General features: G+C 40.5%; 1 protein-coding gene across 1 annotated transcript; it reads left to right on the forward strand.

Annotated features, from left to right (window-relative positions):
• Window positions 1-2,675: 2,675 nt before the first annotated feature.
• On the forward strand, window positions 2,676-4,073 carry LOC121677456. The gene is made up of 2 exons (XM_042056207.1): window positions 2,676-2,980; window positions 3,069-4,073. Exons 1-2 carry the CDS (start codon window positions 2,679-2,681, stop codon window positions 3,703-3,705), a joined length of 939 nt encoding a protein of 312 aa, XP_041912141.1. The 5' UTR covers window positions 2,676-2,678; the 3' UTR covers window positions 3,706-4,073.
• Window positions 4,074-12,368: the final 8,295 nt, after the last annotated feature.

A 12,368-nucleotide genomic window follows, 5' to 3' on the forward strand; every position in this document is an offset into this window, starting at 1 on the left:
AGATCGCATCAATCCGGTAAAAATACAAATATATATAAATGAAAATATATTTTATCGAAGATCGCATCAATTCGATAATCTATTCTACTCTCGGAGATCGCATCAATCCGGTAAAAATACAAATATATATAAATGAAAATATATTTTATCGAAGATCGCATCAATTCGATAATCTATTCTACTCCCGGAGATCGCATCAATCCGGTAAAATTATAATTATATAAAAATGAAAATATATTTTATCGAAGATCGCATCAATTCGATAATCTATTCTACTCCCGGAGATCGCATCAATCCTGTAAAAATATAATTATATAAAAATGAAAATATATTTTATCGAAGATCGCATCAATTCGATAATCTATTCTACTCCCGGAGATCGCATCAATCCTGTAAAAATATAATTATATAAAAAAAAAAATATATATATTTTATCGAAGATCGCATCAATTCGATAATCTATTCTACTCCCGGAGATCGCATCAATCCGGTAAAAATATAAATAAAAAAAAATATATATATATATTTGTCAGCAACTTCTTACCCCAGAGTTCTCTTTTTTTATTATTATTTTATGAGGATCAGGTGAATATGCCTGTCCCAAGATTCGGCCAACCCTAAATGACAAATGGTATTTTAAACTAAAGCAAATATGCTCACCTTGGCGCGCCTTTGTCATTAGGAAGGCCTCCTCCGGGGCAAACCGCTTCCCTGTCCTTCACAAAATCTCGGTAGGACCCTCCAAATATGTCGTGGAAAATTCACTAACTTTTAACTCTAACTTCTAACTCTCACTCTGAACAAAAAACCAGCGGAGAACGGTCTGAGATGAGAAGTGGCCGCTTGTGGCCTTTTATTCACAAGTCCTGCTGGGTACAGCTCTGAAAAAAAAATGCACAGAGACTAAGTGTCGCCAGGCAGGAGTTGTGAATGATGGATGTCCTCTGCAGCGGAGACTCCATGACCCAGGCCTTGGGGAGAAGGTGCGCACGTTCTGAGGATTTTCCTCTTGGGGAAAGTTTTTGTATGTTATCAAAACACCTCCTTTTTTCGTATGGCCAACCCTGGCCGGGTGTCTGCCCCCTATGTAAATGGCAGACCCCCTTGTAGCCAATCAGTATACACTCAATAAATTATATTGGTGGATGAGCTCACCAAGCTGCCACAAAAATTATTAAATAATCCCCAGTAGGCCTGTGTCACGTTCGCGCACATGCATGACATCCTCCCCCAGCTTCTGCCTGGCCACCTGGCTGCACATGAACTCTTCATGAACTTTACTACATATATCTCTCGGCTGCTGCCTGGCAACACATGACATCTTCAAAAAAATCTGCCACACCAGAAAGGCCTTCAGTATGCAGATGGACACATTCACAATGTCTGCTGTTATCAACGAGGTGGAACACCACAAATTGAGGACAAACAAATCCGGTGTCGTGGATCTTAATGGGATGCATGTTAACTGGGGATAAACAATTAGCACGTTATCACGAGCAGGTAGTTTACCTTATTTGCTGCAGATGTGACTGATTCAATAAACAGGTCTGTGCAAAAATATGGTGTTGACGTGTCCATAACAAAATCTAACCATATTTCGAGGATTAATAGAAGACTGGACCAAGTGCTGCAGATCCAAGTTCCCACGCAACTTGGGAGAGTGACTAGCCAAGCAGCTCATGTTGGGGAGGTGGAGAGATAGCTTCTCTTCGGTAGGCCCGATAGCCTACTTATTATTTTGAATGGCTGCTTTAGAAGGAAGAGTTCAAATAAACATGATACAAGTGTATTGAAAAGAAACCACTCCGAGTTCAAACCCATGCCTATCACGTTTGACATATCTGCAGTTTGCAGACGTGATTTGTCTTGCACTAGACTTGCCCGCTTATGCTATAATTAATTTAAACGTGGGCAATGTAGTAGCCTAGGTCTAATATGGGCGATTTCGAGACTGCATAGTTTTGAATCTGCACATGATTCGATCTTTAGAAGACATTGGCTATCTCTCGTTCAGCCATCAATAATGCATCGCAGTATAGGCTATTATTGCGTTTGTTGAAAAAAGGATCATTAGCTTATTTCTGTGAACAGTCTTCTATCCCAAGTTAAACATGGCAAGGTAGCAAAGCTGAAAGTATTCTTGTTGTGTGTAAGGCGATACGTGATTGAAGGTGTATTCTTTTGCGCGTCTTCCAATCGTATGAATATGCGAGTTCAGTTCCTGCAAGGTAGGTATAATTTTTTGCGTAGGCTTATGTTGTCGTTTCATCAGTGGAAACCAGATTTAGTTATGTTTTTGTGTGTAGCCTAGTTATGAACACAAATAAATGGAACATTTTCGTACACACTCAGATTTCTTTACTGAAAAGTAGCAGCCTATCCAAAGTTATGCAAAGTTAGGCCTATGTGTTAACGTTTCACACGGTCAGGATATCGGATGTCACTTCTACAAGTATCCCAGGCTTATCTTTGAACCTTTTTGAGCTCTTTAGTTATTTAGTTACTTAAGCTACTCGCAAAAGAAGCATTATAGCATTCGCATAACTGGCGTATTGTCATACCGAATGGCCACTAGAAAATTCAAAATTGACCGAGGTTGACCGAGGTCCTCCGAAGTCCTCATTGTGACATAGCAAAAGGGGGCGGGGCTTGGGATCGGTCAATTAATGCCGGCCCTGATGTATAAACAATTTATTTTGTCTTTCAACAGGCAGTACAACCTATCGCTTAGAGGTCGTTATACAAGCCTGTCTGACTCTGAGTTGGATGATAGGGTCAGACAGGTGATCACTGGGAATGATGAGCTTGGCAGTGAGGCGGTGAGAGCCAGGCTTGCAGGTCAAGGAGTCATTGTGCAGCGGAATCGGGTTCGTCAGAGCCTTATACGCACCAACCCAGAGGGAGCAGCAACCAGGTCTATGTATAGGGTTGCAGGGCCAAACTCATTGTGGCACCTTGATGGGAACCACAAGCTGATCAGGTATGTTGGGAATCCCTGCTTATTTTGACCATGCATAAATAATGCCCTAGGATGATCATGTCATTCTTTATTCTTCATTTCACTTAAGGTGGAGAATAGTTATTCATGGTGGGATTGATGGATTCAGCCGCCTTGTTGTATTCCTCAAAGCCTCCAACAACAACACCAGCAACACAGTGTTGGAAAACTTTGTGGAAGCCATTAATCAGCATAGGGTGCCTTCCCGAGTCCGCTGCGATTATGGCAGAGAGAACAATGCGGTGTGCCTGTTTATGGAGGTGTTCCGTGGCAGCAACAGGGGAAGTGCTATGAGAGGAAGAAGCACCCATAACCAGAGAATTGAAAGACTGTGGGGTGATGTTTGGAGGGGTGTCAGTAATTCCTATCACGCATTATTCACCCTTTTGGAAACCGAAGGCACACTTGACACCAACAGTGAAAAGCACATTTGGGCTCTACATTTTGTGTATTTGGCTAGGATAAACCAGCATTTGAAGCTGTTCCAAGATCAGTGGAACCACCACAAACTGAGGACAGCAAGATACATGTCCCCATACCAGCTCTTCATTAGAGGTTGCCTTGCCCAGCAGAACACCACTCACACTGCCATACAGGGGATTTTTGGTGCGGAAGATTCAAGGCATCAAGCTGGAAGGCATTCCAGGCATTCCCCATCCAGCAGAAGTACCTGGGGGTTTCTCAAGAGAGGAAGACCACATGCCTAACTTTGAATGGCCAGAAGCCGTCCGTGTACCTGCAAACAACTTCCAGCCTGTTGCTCAACAAATGGAACAACTCCAGCATATGGACCCTTTAGGCGGGGAACCAGGTTCTTGCTATTTTGAGGGACATGCCCGATAATAGTCGGTAGATGTTGTTCATGTTGTCCACATTCAACTGAAACAGACAATTAAGATGAAGATGTGTTAGATAAATTTGTTTTTTGGAAGAACAAAAAAACTCTAGACATGTGTGACAAAATATATCAACACTTAATGCTTAGTTTTTACAGATGTTCCATCTAGTTCCAAAGTAACAATTCCTCCTTGGTTTTATATCAACTTCTAAAGTCTTCCCATTCCATCTTCATCTGTGTCCCCAACAATGACAACTAATGTATGTAGGCTACCTAATTTTATGTCATCCACTAAACATCAGTGAGTCGTTGGAGAAAGGTTGTGACCCTGTTATTCACACTAATCTTTTCTGTCTCGTTACATTTCGTGCCTGGGCTACCACTTCAACACCATTGACTGTAACTATTGAAACTGTAACAACTGTGCAAATTGTAGCCTAACGTTCATTGTTACAGTTCAACACTGACACTGAATGCAAACGAGAATATTGCAAGCAGCTCAGAGTAGCTATAAAGTTAAACTACTCAACTATTTAACTGTTCAGCCATTTCAACTGTCAGTTGTTATCAACTATGACTCCAGCCAACTGTTTCCAAATAAATGTTAATATACAGTATGTTTAGCATTTTCAGCAGAAAGTTCCTGCCACAAGCAATAAGACAACCAGCATGTAGGCCTAGGTCTAAACAAGGCCCACCAAGACAGCCAGCATGTAAACAACGTCCACCTTATTTTACTTCCTGATGAGTATGTCTCTGTCATTCCCTGTTCTGTGGTTTGGTGGTTAAAGAGTCAGTCAGGCCTGATTTACATGCACTAAGCGCTATGAGTAGGCCTAGCGACTGATTACCAAATGACAGACAGTTTAATTTCTGATTAAAAATAATTTTGGTGGCGCTTTGATGTTAATGTTTTGAATTAATGTACGCCTATCTTATAAGCGACCCCCCCAACACAACTAACCCATTCTCATCTGATCACCCCTACTCATAGGCTAGGCCTAGTCTATGTAGGCTAGGCTACACATGCAAATCAACATGGAGGTGTGTCCGACAACGTAGAACTATTAAGAATTGTGTCCGAATTAACAGCCGCATTGATAACGCAGTCAAATGTAGAGAAATATGCCACCTTTTACCACTGTAAGGGGAAAAAAATATAGATGCTAATCTAGGCTAGCCTACATTAGCCTACACGTCAAATATTTACCTCTGGCTGTAGCTACACGGGAAATATTTGCGCCTGGGTTAACTTACATCTAAAGAAATGACAAGGAAGAGGGGGCGTGTCCACATTTCGGGAGGGAAAAATCGTTAAATTAGCCTATGGACTAGCACTTTTTAACGATGGCACGAAGACAGCGAGTTAGATTGTTGCAAGAAAACTTAAACAGAATTTTAAGTGAAACAACTTTGTGATGAGGGGATGGCAGAGGGATCATCACAGACTGTGATTGAGAGGTAACGTTAACTTTAAAGGTTATATCAGCGATTTCAGGCCCAAAAAAGCCCAAACATAAATGTATTGCTGATACAACTTTCAAGGTCAAAAAGTATAGTAATCTTTGATAAGGTTAAGATGGAGTATGCCTAGGACATGCTAGTTTATTCTATGTTTGGGTTAGCCTAAAGTAACTACAGTCTACTACAGCTATGTTGTGTTATGTAAGGGATAACGGCCGCCGAGGTGTCCTGTTATACGGAATTACTGGATTAAGGCGGGAGGCAAAAAACTCCCCGACGCGCAGCTGAGGTCACAGGCTACCACGAAGGTCGTTATCCCGCTTATCACCAGGTTGCCAGTCAAATTAACAAGCAGATCTGTACTAACTTTGCGCCAGACTTAGCTTCTGACTTTGACAGTCCATCCGATCTGGGGCAGCTGACTGAACGTTTTTTTCTCGCATAAACCCGCAACACTATCTGACATTATGCAGAGTGGAAGCATCGTCTTTGTCATTATTGGTAAGTGTATTACGTTATACAAGTAAAATGTTAAAATGAAACTGATGTCAATGTGATGTTAGTCTGTTAAATATTTATATTAAACATAAAAAGTTCACAAACATATAGTTTACACTGATATGACATTCTGACAACCTGGGTAGTCTGTTCTTTTAAACATCCACAATGCTTAAATTTCTGAATATCGTGTCCATTGATAGGCTGCCTACATTTATATTCGACATAATTGTGTTTGTGGGATGGTGTGTACTCAAAATAAAACATATATTTCCCATTAAAGTGACTGTTGTCTTGCTATGAATGCACAATCTGTCTGATGAATTTAATCTTTGTAAACTTAATGCATCTTTGTAACGTAACTATAAATAAGTCCTTTATGAACGTTTCTAAATGTTCCGCTATTTATCCTTTTTTTTTGCCCATTCAAACATCTTGTAGATTTTTATTCACATAATTACTAGGTTGTTGCCTATTCCATCCAGTAGGTGGCAGTCCAGGATAAGAAATGAACTAAACAGTAGCTGAGAACGTCTATTAGTAAAACGGGCTCTGACAGTAGGAAACATTAACCTTAATACAATTACTTTTGACAAGGCTGGCGGCTAGCACATCTTCACTGTCATCACTCACATACATCATACATACAGTACTCTGCTTGCAATAGTAAGTCCCTGCCCCCCCCCCTACATACACAGCACATTATTTCATCAGGAAGCTTCTCCAACACACATCCCCAACATACTTACAGCACACTTACAGCACACCTCAAAATCCACTTTTCTCGGGATATAATTTTTTTCAAGTAATTTGAGTATTGTATTCGAAAGGGGAGGCAAAGAAAATACACTTGGTTGAGTATTATATTTTTCACTTAAATTGTCACTTAAAAAGTCACTTAATTGTTCTAAAAAGCCTTTAAAATGTGTCAATGACGTCATTCATTAGCACAATGCTAGCGTGTTATGTGCAACAACGACCCAACCTGTAAGAAATCAAAAGGACATAAGTACTCGTTCATTCAACTTTTGACCTATAACCCATGTTGAAGTTATATAAACTACAATCAAATCTGAGATTTGTCAACGACAATCAGGTGAAAGAGACAAATTTAGCCGTCTAGCTCCACTGACTCTCATTCATTCTGCACTCATGCCGATCGCCCCCAGTGGAACTCTGGTGGAACTGCATCCAAAATTCGGTACATTGGGACTTAATACGGAGTGGCAAGGCTCTCCGTAGACGGGCTCTGATACAGGGGACAGGGCTAGAGTCTTACAAGAATAACAAAGGAATTACTTCCGGGGTGAAGTTAGCTGCTTTGATCTTAGCTATTTTGCTTTTTCTTTCTGTTTATATGAGCTGGCACACTTGTTTAACAAAGCGAAGTAATACTTAATCCTGAACTAAAAAATACAACAACACAATTTAGTCCTGCTGCCCTTCAATAATCTGTTTAACAACATTTATTAAACACAGCTTCAATATCACGTTAAGAAGTGCTTCCGGGTCACATATGACCCTTGTTTTTGACAGCTTCATACTAATCCGCATAGGCCTACCCTGTATACTGTAGTCTATGGCCTACCCTCAACCAATAGTATTTACTTGCTATTCATTCATTCTCTCACTCAGTACTCAGTCCACACCACTTTAATCACATTTTGTATTATTTATTTGTGCAAGCATTTTACTATAAAGTCATGTAATAAAGAATCTTTGAATATTGAATCTTTACTCTTTGTTTCTTTGCTTTGTGTGCTTTTTGTATGTCTTACAGGTGCACCGTGGATCCGCTGTAGCCAAGGGTTCAAAGTTGCCAAATGTTTTTTGTGCATCTGGATTCAAGTTTGTTTTTCAACATAAGCAAAATAAAACATTGTTCTCTATGCCTTTTTAAATAAAACATTTATTTTGAAAATTACAAATTGTGTGGGTATTTTGTTTGGGTCTTAATTGTCTGATAGGCTAAATATGAATCACATACCAGGGCCAGATGAGTCCCAGATGTACAATCCCAAAACAGAAAAAGTTGGGATGTTGGGTAAAATGTTAATAAAAACATTTTGGTGTCTGGGAATGAACCTTATTATTGTGTAGTCTGGGTTTTCCAGTGCTTACCAATCTTTTCTAATGTGGGACTTATTTTTCATATATACTTTCTTATATATATATATTTATCTGTATCTCACTTTACATGTGTTATATATTAAAATATGTTTTTCACAGACTTAGGACCTTCCAGAGAGGAGGTGAAAACAGTAGACCGACAAGGTCAGCAAGGAGTCGGGCAGCCAGAATGTGTACCCTAAGTCTTTTTTGGAAGAACCATATACAAAGGTCTTGACACCTAAAAGTAGGTTTGCCACTTCTTTTTCATACCAGTCAAACAAACAAACTAACCATCTGTGTGTGAAGTTTGCCTAACTTGTAACCATTGGAGAAATACATGCTGAGCAAAAGTGCCTGAAAGACCTGTATTGAAGACATGTAACTCATTCTTATTAGGGATTAATGGGAAATTGTTAATGTCACACAGATGATTCAGCGATAATCAAGATAACCATCCCTCATGCAATGTCTGAGAGAGACTTTCAAAACACAGTGAAGGACGCATTCCCTGCCCTTCAGAATGGAGAGTTTGATATGTGCAGGGTCGACAGATGGTGCAGGATTCATGCGGTACAGCTGAGCTGTCAGTGCCCCTCAGTCCTCAAAGCGTGCCCCGAATTTGCCAGATCAGCGATATATATTCGACTGAAAGCAAGCACAGAGGTATATACGTATATTGGCCTACATGTTGGTCATAGTCAAAATTAATTCATGAAATGTCTACATATCACACTCAGAAAGTATTCATGTTAGTCTGTGAAATATATACGGTAATATACATGATGACCTTCAAACCATGCTGCAACACTGTAATGGCTAGTAGAGGTAGACGTGGTGAGGTGTTTAATGGTGACTTTCTATAGGATGTTGTTTGCATCGCAGAGGCGTCACCCCAAGATTGTGATCTGCAGGTGTGTTCTTTTCTCCCCTTCTGTATTCTTACATTGTCTGCATGGTTAGTAAATTACTTCTCCGGAGAGTTTGTCATATGCACATTAAACATATTATGCCCACTTTCTCATTATTAGGATGTTGGACAGACTGTGACTGAGGCTTCGTCTGTTGTAGAGACTGTGACTGAATCAGCCTCTGTGAGTACAACAATGTGAATGCAACAGCATGGAACTGCAGGATGAAAAACTTGTATAATGATGGATGATGCATTTGGGTTTGGATTTCTTTTCCCTACTGAAAGGAATTGCTGACATGGAGAGCATTAAGAGCACAGCAAGATGAGGAGTTCCAACAGAGTCTACAAATAGACAGAGACATAGTAAGCACACAAACTATTTCTTCGGTATTGATACATAAGAGCCCAAACCCTAAGAACCCAAACGTATTACACACCGTTGTAGTCATTCATGTCTCCAGGCATTTGGCATTGTTAAAGTTAATGTCCGTTATTATAGGAACATGGCTATGACATGAAGCAGTAACACTCCATTGCACTAATATTAATACTAAAAATAATTTAGATATTAAAATCCTATACCAAATAATATTCTTATGACATATTACAATTACTGTATATCAACAACACTGGTATTACATGTCATTTAGCTTTTTGGAAATGCTTTCTTTTGTCTTTCAAAAAGGAATTGAGGCGTAGACAGTTATGTCAACGGGAGTGGCGCCGAAAACAGGTTCAGTATTTTCAAAATATAGCACCAAGGATGGAGGCTGTATGAGTTATGCTTGAAATAGCATAACATGAAATAAGAAATTCAGATATTTGACTGTCACAACAGCACCAACCTGTAATTAATATAAATATAATATAAAAGTGTTGCAGTATAATGCAATGTAAATGCAATATAAAAGTGTTTACATATGAGTCACATTTTGTTTACACAGAGAGTTGACAGAGAGAGAGAGAGAGAGAGAGAGAGAGAGAGATCCGAGAGTTCCGAGAGTTACAACTAAAATGAGCTCCTAAAAATATTTTAAAATTTGGACTACAAATGGACAGAATTTAGAAAATATGGATCACAGAGAGAGAGAGACATCTGAGAGTTCCGAGAGTTACAACTAAAATGAGCTCCTAAAAATATTTTAAAGGTGCGATTTGTAGGATTGTTACCGAACGTTCTGTAGGCCAAAATCAAAACACTGGTGAACGTTCTCAAGACTACCAGACGCGAGCCTCTTCTGGGTTGCCAGATGTAATGAAGACTTAGCTAATAACGTTAGTTGACCTGCTGCTTTAACGTTTCTCCAACTATGACCCAGCTACACATTACGGAAACAGTGAAAACAAAAAATACCTCTCTAACCAACGTAACATATTTAGCTGAAGTTAGCGATGCAGATGAAGTTTAGCCTAGGCTACCTGTTGTGGAGAAATATGGCCAGCTCTGCGTCAGACTTGATATTCTTCGTTTGACGAAGACGTCACCATCTCAGAAAGCTCCTCCGATGTCCACTTAGGCCTAATTTGTTTCTTGTTTTAATTTTGGAAATGTTCCTGCCTCTCGTAGGCGTTCATGACTACAACTGACAGCTGTTGACAGTTGGCCTTTGCTAATTTGGCAACCCAAATAGGAGGACGCGCTAGCCCATTATTAATACGCTATTCTAGAATTAATCATTCAAAACATAAACGAAAATTCCAAGAGATTCCGCCCCGTAACTCATTTTTTTCATGGGTTTTACAGGGTTTTACGGGTTAGAGTAATGTTGTCAAATAAGCCAATACTTCAATTCATCGTGTTTCCTTACTCTCTGACAACATATGGTGATCATTTGGGAATGATTACAGTTTATTTTCCATTATTTCCTACATACTGGACCTTTCAAATTTGGACTACAAATGGACAGAATTTAGAAAATAACCTAAAATAATTGAACATAAACAGTAGTAGATGATCTTGCCAATGGATATATGCCAACTATATGGAAGAAGAACAGAAAATAAACAAGCCTGGAATAACTGCTAATTTGGACTAACTGGACTACTCAAAAAGTGGACAACAAGCCCAGAGAAAGCAACCAGCCTTCAACAAGAATCAAATCCGATCAGAAACGACAACATTTTCGAACAGCAGCAAGGTAGGCCTTGGCAACTCTGCCCGACGGCCATCTGCACGGCAAAAAAAGAAAATAGCAAAATAATTTTAAAAAGACTTACAGTAGTCTACTAACTTCAGCCAGATAACTGTAGCTAGCTAGCTAACTAGCAACAGACATTTCTCTGCTGCAGCAGCAGAGCCGTTGAGAATTGCAACATTTTGTTACATTTGGCTACCATGGCAACCATGCTGGGGCAGAGCACAGAGGTGGAGTTTCCCACCAGCTGCAAAACTTCACAAGCTAAAAAGAAGTACAAGGAAAAACTACTTCAAGAAAATCCTGACACACTTTATTGTGATTATACCTATAACAAAGGCAAGAAAATAAAAAACAATCTAATCTTTCATACAAGCTCTATCTCAGAGTGGAAATCAACTATATGTAGAAAACACAAGTTTACAGTGAAGGAAGGTATTGGCCGTGGTGGAAGGATCACTATATGTAGTGATGCCAGTTTAGACACAGATAATCCTGTGCTTACAGTGACATACTACACCAAAGGGACAATACTACTACAAGGTAATGAGACCAGCCTGATAACCTTTGAGGAAATGTTCCCCAAGCTGAAAGCAGAGGTGGCTAAGGAGAAAGGCTGTGCTGCTGTAGACTCTTCAGACTCTGAGGGAGAGAGCACAGAGGCACAGCCCCCTCTGCCCACAGCAGCCCCTCCCCCTCCCCCTTCCCCTTCTCATGACAGGCACCTGAGAGAGAGCCTGGCTCTGTTGGAGCTGGACTTCACTGAGTTTAAGGAGCAAACACAGGCCAAACTCCTTGAGTCTAATAACACCAGCCTGGTCCAGCACCTCAGAGATGAGGTCCAATCACCTCTGCATTCAGGACAACTCTGAAGGAGGTACAGGATGACAATAAAGACTTAAGGCAACAAGTACTCAACCTAAAAAAACAAACAGAAAGCCAAAAAATCTCCTTCACCAGACAGCTGCAGCAGCTCACAGAACACCAGGATAACCACCAAGCCTATGCACTCCCAGCCACACAGACCGGCGTGATAGTCATCCAGATGCACATACACCCATCAAAGAACCAGCAATACCCTCAAGCAGACCTGCACTGTCCAATGCCTCACCCTCTCCCCACAACACACCACCAGATGCATCACCCTCACCAAGCAGTCCAGCAGATAATCGACCGCAGGTAGTCCTACTGATGGACTCAAACCGTAAATTTCTGGACCCTCCGAGGTTGTTTCCAGATCACCAGGTCCTACTCAAACACTGCAGCACATCTAAGCAGGCAGTACGACTGCTGGGAAAAAAGACTAGGTAACCCACAGGTGATAATTATCCACACTGGCACCAACGACCTGCGCTCCTTACACAGTACTGCTGAGGCACTATGCAACGTAGCAGCGAAGGCCAGTAGCACATT

Source organism: Alosa sapidissima, chromosome 12 (assembly GCF_018492685.1).
Source record: "Alosa sapidissima isolate fAloSap1 chromosome 12, fAloSap1.pri, whole genome shotgun sequence".
NCBI lineage: Eukaryota > Metazoa > Chordata > Actinopteri > Clupeiformes > Clupeidae > Alosa > Alosa sapidissima.